Genomic DNA, 13272 nt, shown 5'->3' on the forward strand with positions numbered 1-13272 from the left:
GTTCTTTAGTTGGGGAGATCTTGTGTCTTGCAAAGAATATATGTTAGATCTGATATAGATTGAAAAGAGGACAGCTTCTTGTTCCTGCTCCTCTTTCTTCGCTTCGAGGACGGAGCGTGCAGGAAACCTTTTTCACATGCTTAACAAATGCAAGTAGACTTTTCTCTGATCCCCCAGGGGTAGCAAAGTGAAATCCAATCCACGAAACAATTTGATCTATGGAAGATGAATCCGCACCACATTTTTTCGAATCGAAAGAGTTTTGGTCTTGCGACCGTACTCCTCAGGCGGAGTGTTTCACGCGTTAGCTGGAAGTGACATCCAACTTGGGAAGCTCGGTACCACTAGTAAGAGGAGTGGTCAAAGGACGAGAATCAAGCATGTCTGCTTTCGATGGCGTAACTCTTAGTCGAGCTGATGGCGAGATCGGTTTTTCTCATTGATGTTCATTTTTCAGAAGACATAATACATAAACACACATTTAAAATTGACTTTATTTGGCAAGTAAATATTTTAATTTTGAAAGTGCATTTCTAGACACCTCAACTGGCAATTAAAATACTCCAATGTAACTCGTCTCTTATGTGTCTCGTGAACATTAGATGCTGAGGTGACACGTAAATTTTGGAGGTGTCTAGATAATCATTTTGTAAGTTGAAGTGTTCAACTGATATAATAGAGACGAGTTGAGGTATCTAAATATACATATTCAAAATTAGAGTATTTACTTAATTATAAGTTGATGCCAAATTTAAGTGTTGTTGATGTGTATTTATGTCTTTAATTTCTTTGACTGATATATGCTTCTATTTGACTCTGCTTAATTAGAATCATTCCTCTTTAAGATGGGGATGAGTTGTGAAATCTATATTTGTCCACACGGTTCATTATTTAACTAACTTAATTAAGTGTTTAAGTTATATACAATTATTTTTCGAAAATTTTATATCGTCAGGATATTTTTATTTGTTATAATAGATAATTTGTTTTTATCATAAGATTACGAGGAATAAATAATCTTTCATTTAATAGGTGATTGGTCCACCGCCAATTTGCAATTTTCTGTTAGTTAATTAATCATCAGATTAGATAATAACAGACTCTAATAGAATAATAATTATTCCTTCATCCTTAATCAAAAAATTTGAGTTCAAACCTTAAGAGAGAATTTGTCTAGAATAGGGAGCGCTTTGCCCCACCTTCCCCTCTCCCGGTCCCTCACGTTAGAACGTCCGATTGAAATTTGAATTAGTTGAGCTCCAAAATAAATAAGCAATTAAAATTATAAGAAGTGTAGTGAGGTGGGAATATTGAACATATAACCTCTTATAATTGCAAAATAAAGCAAGGAAAGTTGAATTATTAGCCACTTTTGTGATGCACAAGATATGCTAGCCCTTACTAATATTAGAAGAAGTAGTAGCTAGCTTGTAAGATGAGTGAGACATTTTGCAAAATTGGCCACCATATTTTTGGTCACTTTCTTCTTCAATTGTTTCCAACTTCAATTCAAAGCTCAACTTCCTCTCTGTCTTCCTACAAATTTGTGGCACTTTTTCACCTTTTCCCCAACAAACACTACTACTAATCACTTGCTTTGACATCTCTCTATATCTATATATATATATATGAGAATTGTTGTTTCTCTTGTTTGAGATTTTTCTTTTATGTTGTAGTGTAGATGATTGATGAGAGTGAAAGCTAAGCTACTTATAGGAAAAGTATTTTGGAATTTTGGTACCCTTTTATCTTGTATTTGTGTGGGGGTATACACTCTCAATAATCTTAATTAATAATTTGTTGTTGTTGATTGTTATTATTATTAATATTATTGGAGAAAGGTACTGAAAACAATTTGAACTTGATGCAAATTATTAGTTTTATTTTCAAACTAATTGACAATCTTAAACCACCTTTCTACTTGACTAACTAAACTTAGATTCCCCCGATCTACCACATGACATAGCAGGTGGTCTCAAACTCTTTTAGGAGCATGAAGCTCTTAATAAAAGGCCAAGAGAAGTGTTGAAAACACTCTTTTATAACTTGACGAGAAATTATGGGTGTATTTCCTTCAGGTTGTAAGATTAGAGATGTGTTTAAGTTCAGTTAGTCAAATAAATAGTGTTTCTAAGGCTGTCAATAGCTGAAGGATAAAACTGATAATCTACGTTGAATTTAGAAATGTTTTCAATACTTCTTATTATTCCATAATTGGTAAAAGATACAATATTGGTCTTTAGTGCCTTTCATTTTGCATTTTTTCTTTTCCAATTTCGAATTAATAAAGTATATTTTACTTTAATAGCCAAAGTCAATAAGAGAATATATCTAAAATTAATGATTTCATCGCTAATCTATGGCTAAATATTACTGATAATTTTGTTTGTGGAGATCATCTATATTCTTATTCTAATTGATTTGTTGTTATTCTTCCCTAATTGGTAAAAGATCCATAGGTCTTTAGTGCCTTCAACTTTACTTTTATTTCTGGTTTTGAATCACAATATTTTTTCTTACTTTTATAACCCAAAGACCAGAGTAAATGGCTTGTACCCCTTCTTGGTTATATTAGGTATCTTTTAAGATTTTGGCATACAATTTATATATTAAGAAAATTAATTAGTAACATTAAGTTTAAGAAGTTAGTTAATTAAATTACCTGTTATCTTTCCTCAATATCTTTAAGGATGATATAAGAAGACAATATTAAGTAAAGAGAATAATTACTCAAGGGCAATGACTATTCCATCAACTCAATGTCGCTGTGTAAATTAAGTGATGAGGATATGCCGTCATTGCAGTTTGAATTTGAAATCTTTCACAGGCTCGTATTATCGATTGACATTCAAATCTTGGTTATTCATAAATATTTGGGTTTTTTAATCGTTTCCGTTCAACTCTCCTTTTAGAGCTATGCTATCTGAAAATGGAAGAGATAGCTTACGAATCTACTAAGTAAATAGTCTTGATCAAAAGACATGAAAAATATTTAAAAGTTATAAAGTAGATTATTTGTTAGAGCAAGAATATACTTGAAAACAAAATAATAATTTCTTAAAATGACATTTCCTATGGACCAAATTTAAAGGGCTAAAAAGACACTTAAAAATGAATGAATGGAGTATGTTATAGTCTTTTATTTTCTCTTAATCTAAGCTCAATTAATTCATAATTTTGTTCTACGAAAAATGAGTACTTCTTTTGTTGTCATTAAGGTTTTCAAAATCACAACTAACAATAGAATAAAAACAACATCTGGTCTCGCGGGACAAAATCAATTAATTAAATTCAACATGATAATTAATTATCTGACAGACGTTCTTATCAACTAGACTAACATGTGAAAAGCAATATCAAACTTCTTCATTTCATACGTTGGTCCACGATTTAACAAAGACTTGAATTTCGATCAATGGTCATATTCAAAGAGGATATAGTTTTTAAAAAGTTTTTTAAATAAAAACATGATGCATGTACTTAGGCAAGTCTTATAGTGATTCGATTAAAGCTAATATATATCCAATGACTTTGAAAGAACAAGTTCAATGGTTCAAAATGATTGATCTAAGATTCTCTCAATCAATTATTATCAAAAATATTCCAATTCCTTATCCATTATCTTGACTGCCGAATAAGTATATTAACTTTGCCTACTCCAATTTTAGAATGGGTTCAAGTTTCAACCTTTACAATTTTTATTATTCTTCCATTTTAATTTATTTGTCTGTTTGAATAGGAATGTCCTTTTTTGTAATTTTTTAATTTTATTTTTTTATATGACATGTAATTTAGAACCATAAGATTAAAGATCATTTTTGGATATTCTACGTATCTTTTGGTTTAACATGAAAAATTTCAAAATTCTTCTTTACTTTCTTAATTAGATTTAAAATTTCTTCAAATTAACTCTCGAAAAATAAAAAAAATATCACATAAATAAAAAGAGAGAAAGAAATTTTTAAGAATTGAGTGTGAGTTCTTCCAAAAAAAAAAATAAAGTAATTTTCCTTTTGTATAAAACCAAACAAACACTTATTGTGAAACTTATTGAAAAATTATAGTTACGTGACTATTTACAAAATTTATTTCAAAAGCAAATGAACCTAATTTAAATTGAGGAATTTTTGCATGTCTACTCAAAACTAATTTAATTATGCTTCATAGCTATAGTTTGCTAATTACGAGTTGTAGCTATATATTAGAGGGAGGAGAGAGGTGAGTGCAACTGGTAGATGGAGGAGAGAGGAGAGCAAGATTGGTAAAGGGAGGAGAGAGGCGAGTAAGAGAGGGTAGAGAGTGGAGAGAGGCGAATTATATATATATATATTTGTCGAATTGTATATGTATATCTGTCAAATAATTGTATATATGTAACTGGTATACATATGTATTTGTATATTTGGTGAGCGGGATTGGGAGAGGGAGGAGAGAGGCGAGAAAGGGAGGGAAAATAATGGAGAGAGGTGAATTGTATAGGTATATCTGTCAAATACTTGTATATATGTAAATAGTATACATATGTGGTTATATATCTAGCGTGAGAGATTGGGAGAGGAAGGAGAGAGACGAGCGATATTGGGAGAGGGAGGAGAGAGGCGAGCGAGAGAGGGTATAATTGTATATGTATATATATAATTTGTATTTGTATATGTATAAAATGGGAGACTAGAGGAAGTAACGAACCCAGAGTTATCAATAAAGGGTGTTAATAGTTGTAATAAAAAATTAATATATAAGGGGTGTCAATAGTTATAATAAAAAATATAATTATGAGGCTACTCTAGTAGGACTAGAACACACAACCTCAAGTAATTTTCACAACGCATCGTAGACCAAGGGTGAACACTCATCGTTTACAACATGGACTACCAGGATATCTAATCTTGTTCGCTTCCCATGCTTTCGCACCTCAGCGTCGGTAAGGACCCAGAGAGTATTAACTACTAGACTAAACCTTTAACTTTTGTTAAGAGGTGTCAATAATTTTGTGTGTGTGTATATATATAATAAACCAAAATTTGATAATGTCATTTTCCGACAAAGGGGTATCACTTGACACCCCTCGAATAAGGGTGGGTCTACCCCTGACTGGAGGAGCAGTAATGGAAATAAAGAATGACTTACACATAGTGTGTATTGATCTATAAAGAGGCATACGACAAAGTCATGAAGGAGGTTTTATAATATGCATGAAGATTAGAGGTGTAGTTGTTGGGTCCACTAAGGTGATTAAGGACATTTATGATGGAAGCAATATCTGATGAAGAACAGAGGGAGTTGCACCATGGTTCATATATCTTTGCCCATTTTTATTTTTCTTGGTAATTGATGAATTGATGCAGGAATTCAAGGTTATGCTTCATGATGTATGTTTGATAGATGACATAATTTGATTGACAAGACTCATGACAAAGTTAAAGCTAAGGAGGCTTGGAGAATTAAGGACCCTAGAATCTAACGGGTTCAAGTTAAGTAAGACCAAGATAAAATACTTGGAGTGCAAGTTTAGTGACGAAACACATGAGATTGACATTGAAGTGAGGCTTGATACCCAAGTCATCCAAAAGAGAGGAAGTTTCAAGTATCTTTTGGCTTTTATCCAAGGTAGCAGAGAGATTGAAGATGATATCACACATTGTATGATGCAGGGTGGATGAAATAGAGATTCACAATATTTGAAGTCTTGTATGATAAGAAGGTGTGATCACCAAAATTCAAAGTCAATTCTATAGAGTGGTGATTAGACTAATATATTGTGTGGTGGATTGTTGGTCAGTCATGAACCCTCACATTCATAAGATGAAAGTTGCAAAAATGAGGATGATAAGATGAATGTATGAGCTTACTAGGAGAAATAAGATTAGAAATGAAGATATCTTGGACAAGGTAGGAGTGACCTCATGTGGAGGACAAGAAGTGAGATGTGAGACTCAGATGGTTTGAACATGTGAAGAGAAGACACATGGATTATCCAATGCGTTTGTGTGAGAGCTTGACTATGGATGGTTTGAGGAGAAATAGAGGTAAGCCGAAGAAGTATTGTGGAGAGTTGATTAGACATGACATGTCACACGTTTAGCTTACCCAATACATGACCTTAAATAGGAGGCTATAGAGGACACAAACAAACGTAGAATGCTAGTAGGTAGTTATAACGTTGTCTCACTTACCCTTTCATATTAGTAGTCGTAGTAATACTCTTGTAGTTTCATGGTCTCCGATTTCTATTATTATTTGTTTCTTCTTTGTATTATTTTGTTGTAGTTATTGTTCCTTTTATTTTTAAGTATCTTTTATTATGTTATCTTGAATATTTTATCATGGTTTCTTCACTTCTGCATTTTTTTCTACAGCCTACTTTAATATGTTTTTTCTTGAATTGAAGATCTATCTAAAAACAGACTCTTTACTTATTAATATAAGGATAAGATCTACGTATACACTATCAAAGAGTCCACTTGTAGGCATTTGGGAGTTATTTTTATTTTTCTTCAAATTATGCTCACAGATTAAAATTGACCACCAACCTTATCACTTCAAAACAGGCGATATCTAAGCCATGTTCTTGTTCTTAGTTTCTATTTTTTAATATTTTTTGCAACAAAAAAAGATATTAAATCTCTTTTCAAAGGAAAGAAATTACTCCCTTGCATTTAAACAAATCAATCTTAATTTAACCGTAAATTTTTTTTATATTTTTTAAATAATTTAACTTGTCAATTATTGAAACTTATACTACTTTCTACGTAGATTGCAAATATGCAAATTTTATTTTAAAAAAATTAAAGTTTAAAGATTTCATGAACAAATTATTGGTCAAACTTAAATTATTTACATCTTAAAAAATTAAATGTATTAAATAAATTGAGACATATGAAGTAATTATTATTAGGACACCTGTTTGCAAAAGTAGGATCTCGAAAATCAGTAAGTCAATGAGAAGATAATATAATTTTTTCATATTAAACTTATCATTGATTATTGAAGACATGCTTATTTATTCGTTTATTTATTTACTTATTTAGTCTTTCAGAATTTAATAATCCCATAAAAAAAGAATCTCAGCACTAGCCGCCGCTAGATATCACTAGAAATTGGAATATATTATTCTCTCGGTCCTATTTTAACGTGGCACAATTAAATTTTTGAGAATTAGTTTAGCGTTTTCTGAAGTCCTTTTATAAGTTTTAAAATATTTTGATTTTTTTATTATTATAATTTTTATAATATTTTTTACATAATTTTTAAATATATAAATTTTATTTCAAAAAAATTAAAAAAAATTCATCCAAATTCACGCTAAAGTTTTAAAACTTGAATCTTGAAATTTCAAACATATAAATTGAAACATAAAAAATATATACAATAATTATAAAAAATTAATACCCCTTTAATTCGTAAATTGAAATTTTAACTTTTGTGATATATAATCTAATATGTTGTTTTTTTTTTTATTAAGTATGCTTTTGATCTCTTATTATTTTTAAATTAAAAATGTGCGACACATAAACAAAAAGTATTATAATATCAATTAGTATATGAGGAATTAAATGGTAAAATTATTATTATTTTTCAAAAACTTTCATTCACGAGCAATAAAAATTAAAAATATGAGTATTTTTTTTATTAATTCAAGTTAATTATATTTAAATTGACGAGAACAGTATTATCCCTTCCAAATTTTCATGATTGGTGTGATGCATTGAATTATGCATGTGGATTCAAATTTTAATTATTTATTCTAGTCTTCGACTTCTGTTCCCATCACTTTAAATAGTACGGCATCTAAATCGATACTTTTATTTGTCAATTATATTATTTTAAAATGTCTAAAAATATTATTAAATAATTTGTTATATTATATCTATTTTATTCTTGATTCTATTGTTTTTCATTTTTTAATGTTTAGATGATTTATATTTAATAGTAATGACTTAGTAAAATTACTTATATCATTTACTGTTTTTAATCTCTGTGTCAAATTAATACAAACAACTATTGTTGGAGAGGACGTAATTATTAATTCTTTTTTTTTTTTAACTCTTCTGAGGGAATCTATGTCCACTAAAACCATTTTGGAAGGATTAATAAATTTAGATTTGACGTATCTCTGTAAGTTGTTTTTGTTCGTCACATTATAATATTGCTAATTTTATTTACGTAGATTTTATTAAGTTTTCAGGTTTATCTTGTTGCTACTTTACTTTGTGCTAGTAATATTTGTATTAAAGTATTTAATGTGACAAAAAATCTTTAATATAAGGGTGTAATTTTAAAATGAGAATTATTTTTAATAAAAATAAAAAGAATTTATGTGAATAATATTTGGAATACTTCATTTAACTGTCATTTTTGTTAAAAAGTGAAATTTGTCAGCAGAAAAAAAAAATACTTTCTTTGTGGTCCTAAATTCAAAAAACAAAAACAAAAATAAAATATTTAAAAAGAAAGAAACGTTTACGTCGCATTGGGATAGAAGAAAGTTCAGTTTTTATAGAGTCGTGATTGGGGACCACAGTCCAACTTAATTAAACCAATTATGTTAGACGGCTTGGATAGTTAAGAATTCACACGTTTAAAATATAAAAATAATGAAGATGAAAATGTATAAATGAATGTATGAGCATATTAAGAAAATAAGATTATGAAATGAAAATCTATATGAGACAAGATGAGAGCGACATCAGTGAACAGTGATGGACACAAGATGTGAAAAAAAGACTCAGATAGTTCAAACGTATAAAGGAAGAGCATATAAGAAAAGTTTGAAAGAGATGAATTGACATGAACTAATAATACATCTTCATTTCATTGAGGATGTGATCCTAGATAGAAAATTGTAAAGATCGAGAATTAAAATAAAGGATTAGTAGATAATCGAACGATATCTTTAATTTCTTTTTATGGAGAATATGGTTATAACTTAGAATACCTTTAAGTAAACATGATAATTAAAATGGACCGAGCTTCGAAAGAGTGATGCACTAGTGGTATGCATATTTTCTTAAAATTTACAATCCCTAGTCAACATTATAATCCTTGGGGTTAGCAAACAGTATCTTCTTCTTACTTCCTCCGTCTCCTTTTAGTTGTTATGTTATGTTTTTCGAAAGTTAATTTAATTAATTTTTAAAATAAATTAGATTATATTAATTTAATGTTTTAAATTAAAAATTTAGATATTCAAAAACTAGATGAAATTAAAAGTATTATAAATAGCAATTTTGTGTATATCAAATGCTAGTCAAAGTTCTTATCGTTTAACTCTAAAAAAGGAAACCAGGACAACTAAAAGGGGACGGAGGAAATACATATATACAACTTGAATAGTGTAATTATTTTTTTTTTCCGCATGTGTCAAATATACCATAAGTCTACAACTAAAGAAAAGCAAATACGTGATAAAATAATCCCATAACGTATCTTAAAATTATTATTTTTATCTCACCAACCAAACAATCCGATGTATATTACTTAACCCCCCCCCCCCCCCCCCCCNNNNCCCCCCCCCCCCCCCCCCCAACCCCCTTTTTTTTATTTCATATTGGAGTAGGCAAACTCTCTTATCATAAAAAGGGTAAAAGGAGGACAATTGACAGAAGTGTGTACAAACTGTCTACTGAAATTTTTAGACATCTCAACATTGAAAACATGTAACTCAGGCATAGACAAAAAATCATAGGGAAAATATATAGATTTCTTGTGAACTTGTTCCGAAAAGTCAGTTATACACTTAAACTATTATGACGATTTAATTTATTACACATCTTTATTATTTAAAAGTGAATTTGTTTACCCCTGAGACGTGTAACACCACTCTCACAATATGTGGTGTATTACACTCGCTGCCACATTAGTGTCATGTCAGCACCATGTCAGAAATTAAAAAAAATTATTTTCTTTTTTATTTTTAATTAACTTTTTTTTTGTTAACTATATTTTACACTAATTAATCTCCAATTAATTATTAAAATGCACTAATAATTATATTTCTTCATAGCAAAATTATAATAAGATGAAAATTTTAACAATGGCCGCCAAGAACATTAATCGAAACATGGAGTTGATTTATGGAGTGGAAAATTCTTCCGTTTCTCTCAAAAAAGGCCCGTTATAGCTGCAACGACTAAGAAACCCCCAAAATTGTATCCCGACGATGACATTAAGAAATCTTTTGTTAACAAACACAAATCAAATTCCACAAAACTTAGATTGATGATAAGTAATTTGCTAAGCAAGCTGAGAAAAAGTCGAAGAAGGAGGAAAAAAAGATTTTTGCTTAAAAGAAAGAGGAGAAAAATGTGCTTCATCAAGAGGGTGGGGTTGAGGAAGAAGAAGAGGGTGAGTTGTGAAGAAGAAGAGATGTGAAGAGTAGGGTGAGGTCTAATTGAATTTTGATTTTTTTTCTACTTTAATAAATCTGACACGCCTATTTTTATTTTTTTAAAAATTATTTTGCCATATCAATTTTAGGGGATAAGTAAATTCACTTTTAAGTAGTAAAGATGTGTAATAGATCGTCATAATAATTTAAGCGTGTAGCTGACTTTTCGAAACAAGTTTAAAGGGGAATCTATACATTTTCCCAAAATCATACTGTAATATTTAAGTTAAATTTGTACCAAATAGGAAAAAAGTATATGAAAGTGATGGCCTTATAGGGATTACCAAACACCTCATCTTTCTTGTGCTGCAATAGCCCCCCACCCCCCCCCCCCCCACCCCTCCCACAACCAAAAAAATTGTTATTCTTTTTTTCCGTCCACCTTTACTTGTTCAGTATTTTATTTCGGGATATTCAATAATATTTGTTTAATTTATAAAATTAATAATTTACCGTGTCGTGTTTATTTTACTCTTGTTATTAAATACAATTCAATTTTTAATGTTTAGATGACTTACATTTAATAAGAGTGATTTGGTAAAATTAACCTTATGATTTACTGCTTCTTAATTTTTGTGTCAAGTCAATAGACAATAGTGGACAACTATTGTTGGAGAGAAAGAGTATTATTTATATAAGAAAATGCAATGCACTTAGCCCACCACTCCAAATTTATATTTCCTTTTGTGTTATACTCATTTTTCTTCAATGGAGTCGCAAGTATACACTTTGTTGCAATATTTGCAATTGTCTATTGGCTATTTTCTCTTCACTTTTGCCATTGGCTTCTCTGTTTTCTCTGTTTTAGTCTTGTTGTTAAGACACAAGTTTTGGTCATGGTGCACTTGTGACATTTGCCATTGTTACCTTACATCTAGTTGGAGAAAAGAATTTACAAATCTTGGTGATTGGTATGCTCATCTTCTCCGTAATTCGCCATCACAAACGATACGAATACATGTTCTTGACAACATAATCACAGCCAATCCAAGAAATGTGGAGTACATGCTCAAAACCAACTTCTTGAATTATCCTAAAGGGAAGCCTTTTTCAATGATTCTTGGTGATCTTTTAGGTGATGGTATTTTTAATGTTGATGGTGATTTATGGATGTTTCAAAGAAAAATGTCTAGTCTTGAACTTGGTAGTATGTCTATTAGATCTTATGCATTTAACAACGTGAAAAATGAGATCAATTTTAGGCTTATACCACTTTTATCCTCACATGTTGTTGTATCATCATCACAACATGATTTTAAAAGTTTGGATTTACAAGATGTTTTTAGAAGATTTTCTTTTGATAACATATGTAAATTCTCTTTTGGTTTAGACCCTTGTTGTCTTGAACTATCCCTTCCTCTTTCACATTTCGCGTATTCATTCGATTTGGCTACAAAATTGTCAGCAGAGAGGGCAATGGTAGCATCACCATTGATATGGAAGATCAAAAGATTTTTGGACATTGGAACAGAAAAGAAGTTAAAAGGGGCCATTGAGGATATTAATGTACTTGCAAATGAAGTCATAAGGCAAAAAAGGAAATTAGGTTATTCAAATCATCAAGATCTTTTATCAAGATTTATGACTATGGTTGATAATGATGTTTATTTAAGAGACATTGTGATAAGTTTCATATTAGCAGGGCGTGACACGGTGGCATCGGGTCTAACAAGTGTATTTTGGTTGTTAACAAGTCATCCTGACGTTGAATTGAGAATTCGTGAAGAAACGAGTCGTGTCATGAAACAAAATGATGAAGAGTTTTTGAAGTTTGAAGAAATGAATCAAATGCATTATTTGAATGCTGTGATTCATGAAAGTATGAGGCTATATCCACCAGTGCAATTTGATTCAAAATTTGCTAGTGAAAATGATGTTTTTGTAGATGGTACATTTGTTGGTAAAAATGATAGGGTGACATATCATGTGTATGCAATGGGGAGAATGGAAAATATTTGGGGTAAAGATTATATGGAGTTTAAGCCAGAACGTTGGTTAAAAAATGGTATATTTTGTCAACAAAGTCCTTTTAAATATCCTGTTTTTCAAGGTGGAATTAGGGTTTGTTTAGGTAAGGAATTGGCACTAATGGAAATGAAGTGTGTAGTGGCTTCTATGTTGCAACACTTCGAAATTCGGGCCGTGGCGGTCGGCAGTGAACCTCGGTTTGATCCGGGGTTGACGGCAACCGTGAGAGGCGGGCTTCCGGTGGTGGTTAGGAGGAGGAGGGGCATTTGAAGTTTTTTAGCTAGTAGCATGACCACCAGTATGGTTTATCGTTTGTTGTATTACATTCTAGTATCTGAAACTTACTGTTTCGATTAATTCAGATTCACATTGTATAGGATCCATTTAAAAGAGAAGTGTTTTGTGATAGAAATTTCTTCATTTCCAGGACTCGAATTCGAAAACTCTAATCAACGTGATGGATTCCACCACATTCATTTGTGATTGCTACTACTATGGTTCAACATGGAGAAATTGGTTTCATGTTTTGATATTTCACATGGGTATGTGCTTCATTTGGTCTATATTAGGCAAGGTTGTGTAAGAAATAAGAATAGTTCACTTCCTTTTGATAGATGAAAATATTAAAGGTGGCATGATAATCTTAAAGTACTCTATTGGTTGTTATGTTTTGTCATTATTTTCTTCATCTTTGTACTTGAAATTGTTGCACGGCAAGGGTCTATGAAAATATTTTTTGTTATCTCAACACGAGGTCTGTGTACACTCTATTCTTTCTAAACCCCATTAGTGAAATTTCAATGGATTTGTTGTTATTGTTATAATGATAATCCTAGAGTAATATAGTGTTGGGGGAATTATCTTTTTTCCACTTAATGAAGTTGAAGTGATTTAAATCATTAATCATACAATGTTAT

At 30.6% G+C, this 13272-nt stretch overlaps 1 protein-coding gene across 1 annotated transcript; it reads left to right on the forward strand.

Annotated features, from left to right (window-relative positions):
- The first annotated feature begins 11053 nt into the window (after positions 1 to 11053).
- LOC125844681 (cytochrome P450 94C1-like) lies at positions 11054 to 12770 on the forward strand. The gene has a single exon (XM_049523999.1). The coding sequence runs from the start codon at positions 11096 to 11098 to the stop codon at positions 12623 to 12625; it is 1530 nt and encodes a 509-aa protein (XP_049379956.1). The 5' UTR covers positions 11054 to 11095; the 3' UTR covers positions 12626 to 12770.
- Positions 12771 to 13272: the final 502 nt, after the last annotated feature.

The sequence above is a fragment of the Solanum stenotomum genome, chromosome 11 (genome assembly GCF_019186545.1).
Source record: "Solanum stenotomum isolate F172 chromosome 11, ASM1918654v1, whole genome shotgun sequence".
Classification (NCBI taxonomy): domain Eukaryota; kingdom Viridiplantae; phylum Streptophyta; class Magnoliopsida; order Solanales; family Solanaceae; genus Solanum; species Solanum stenotomum.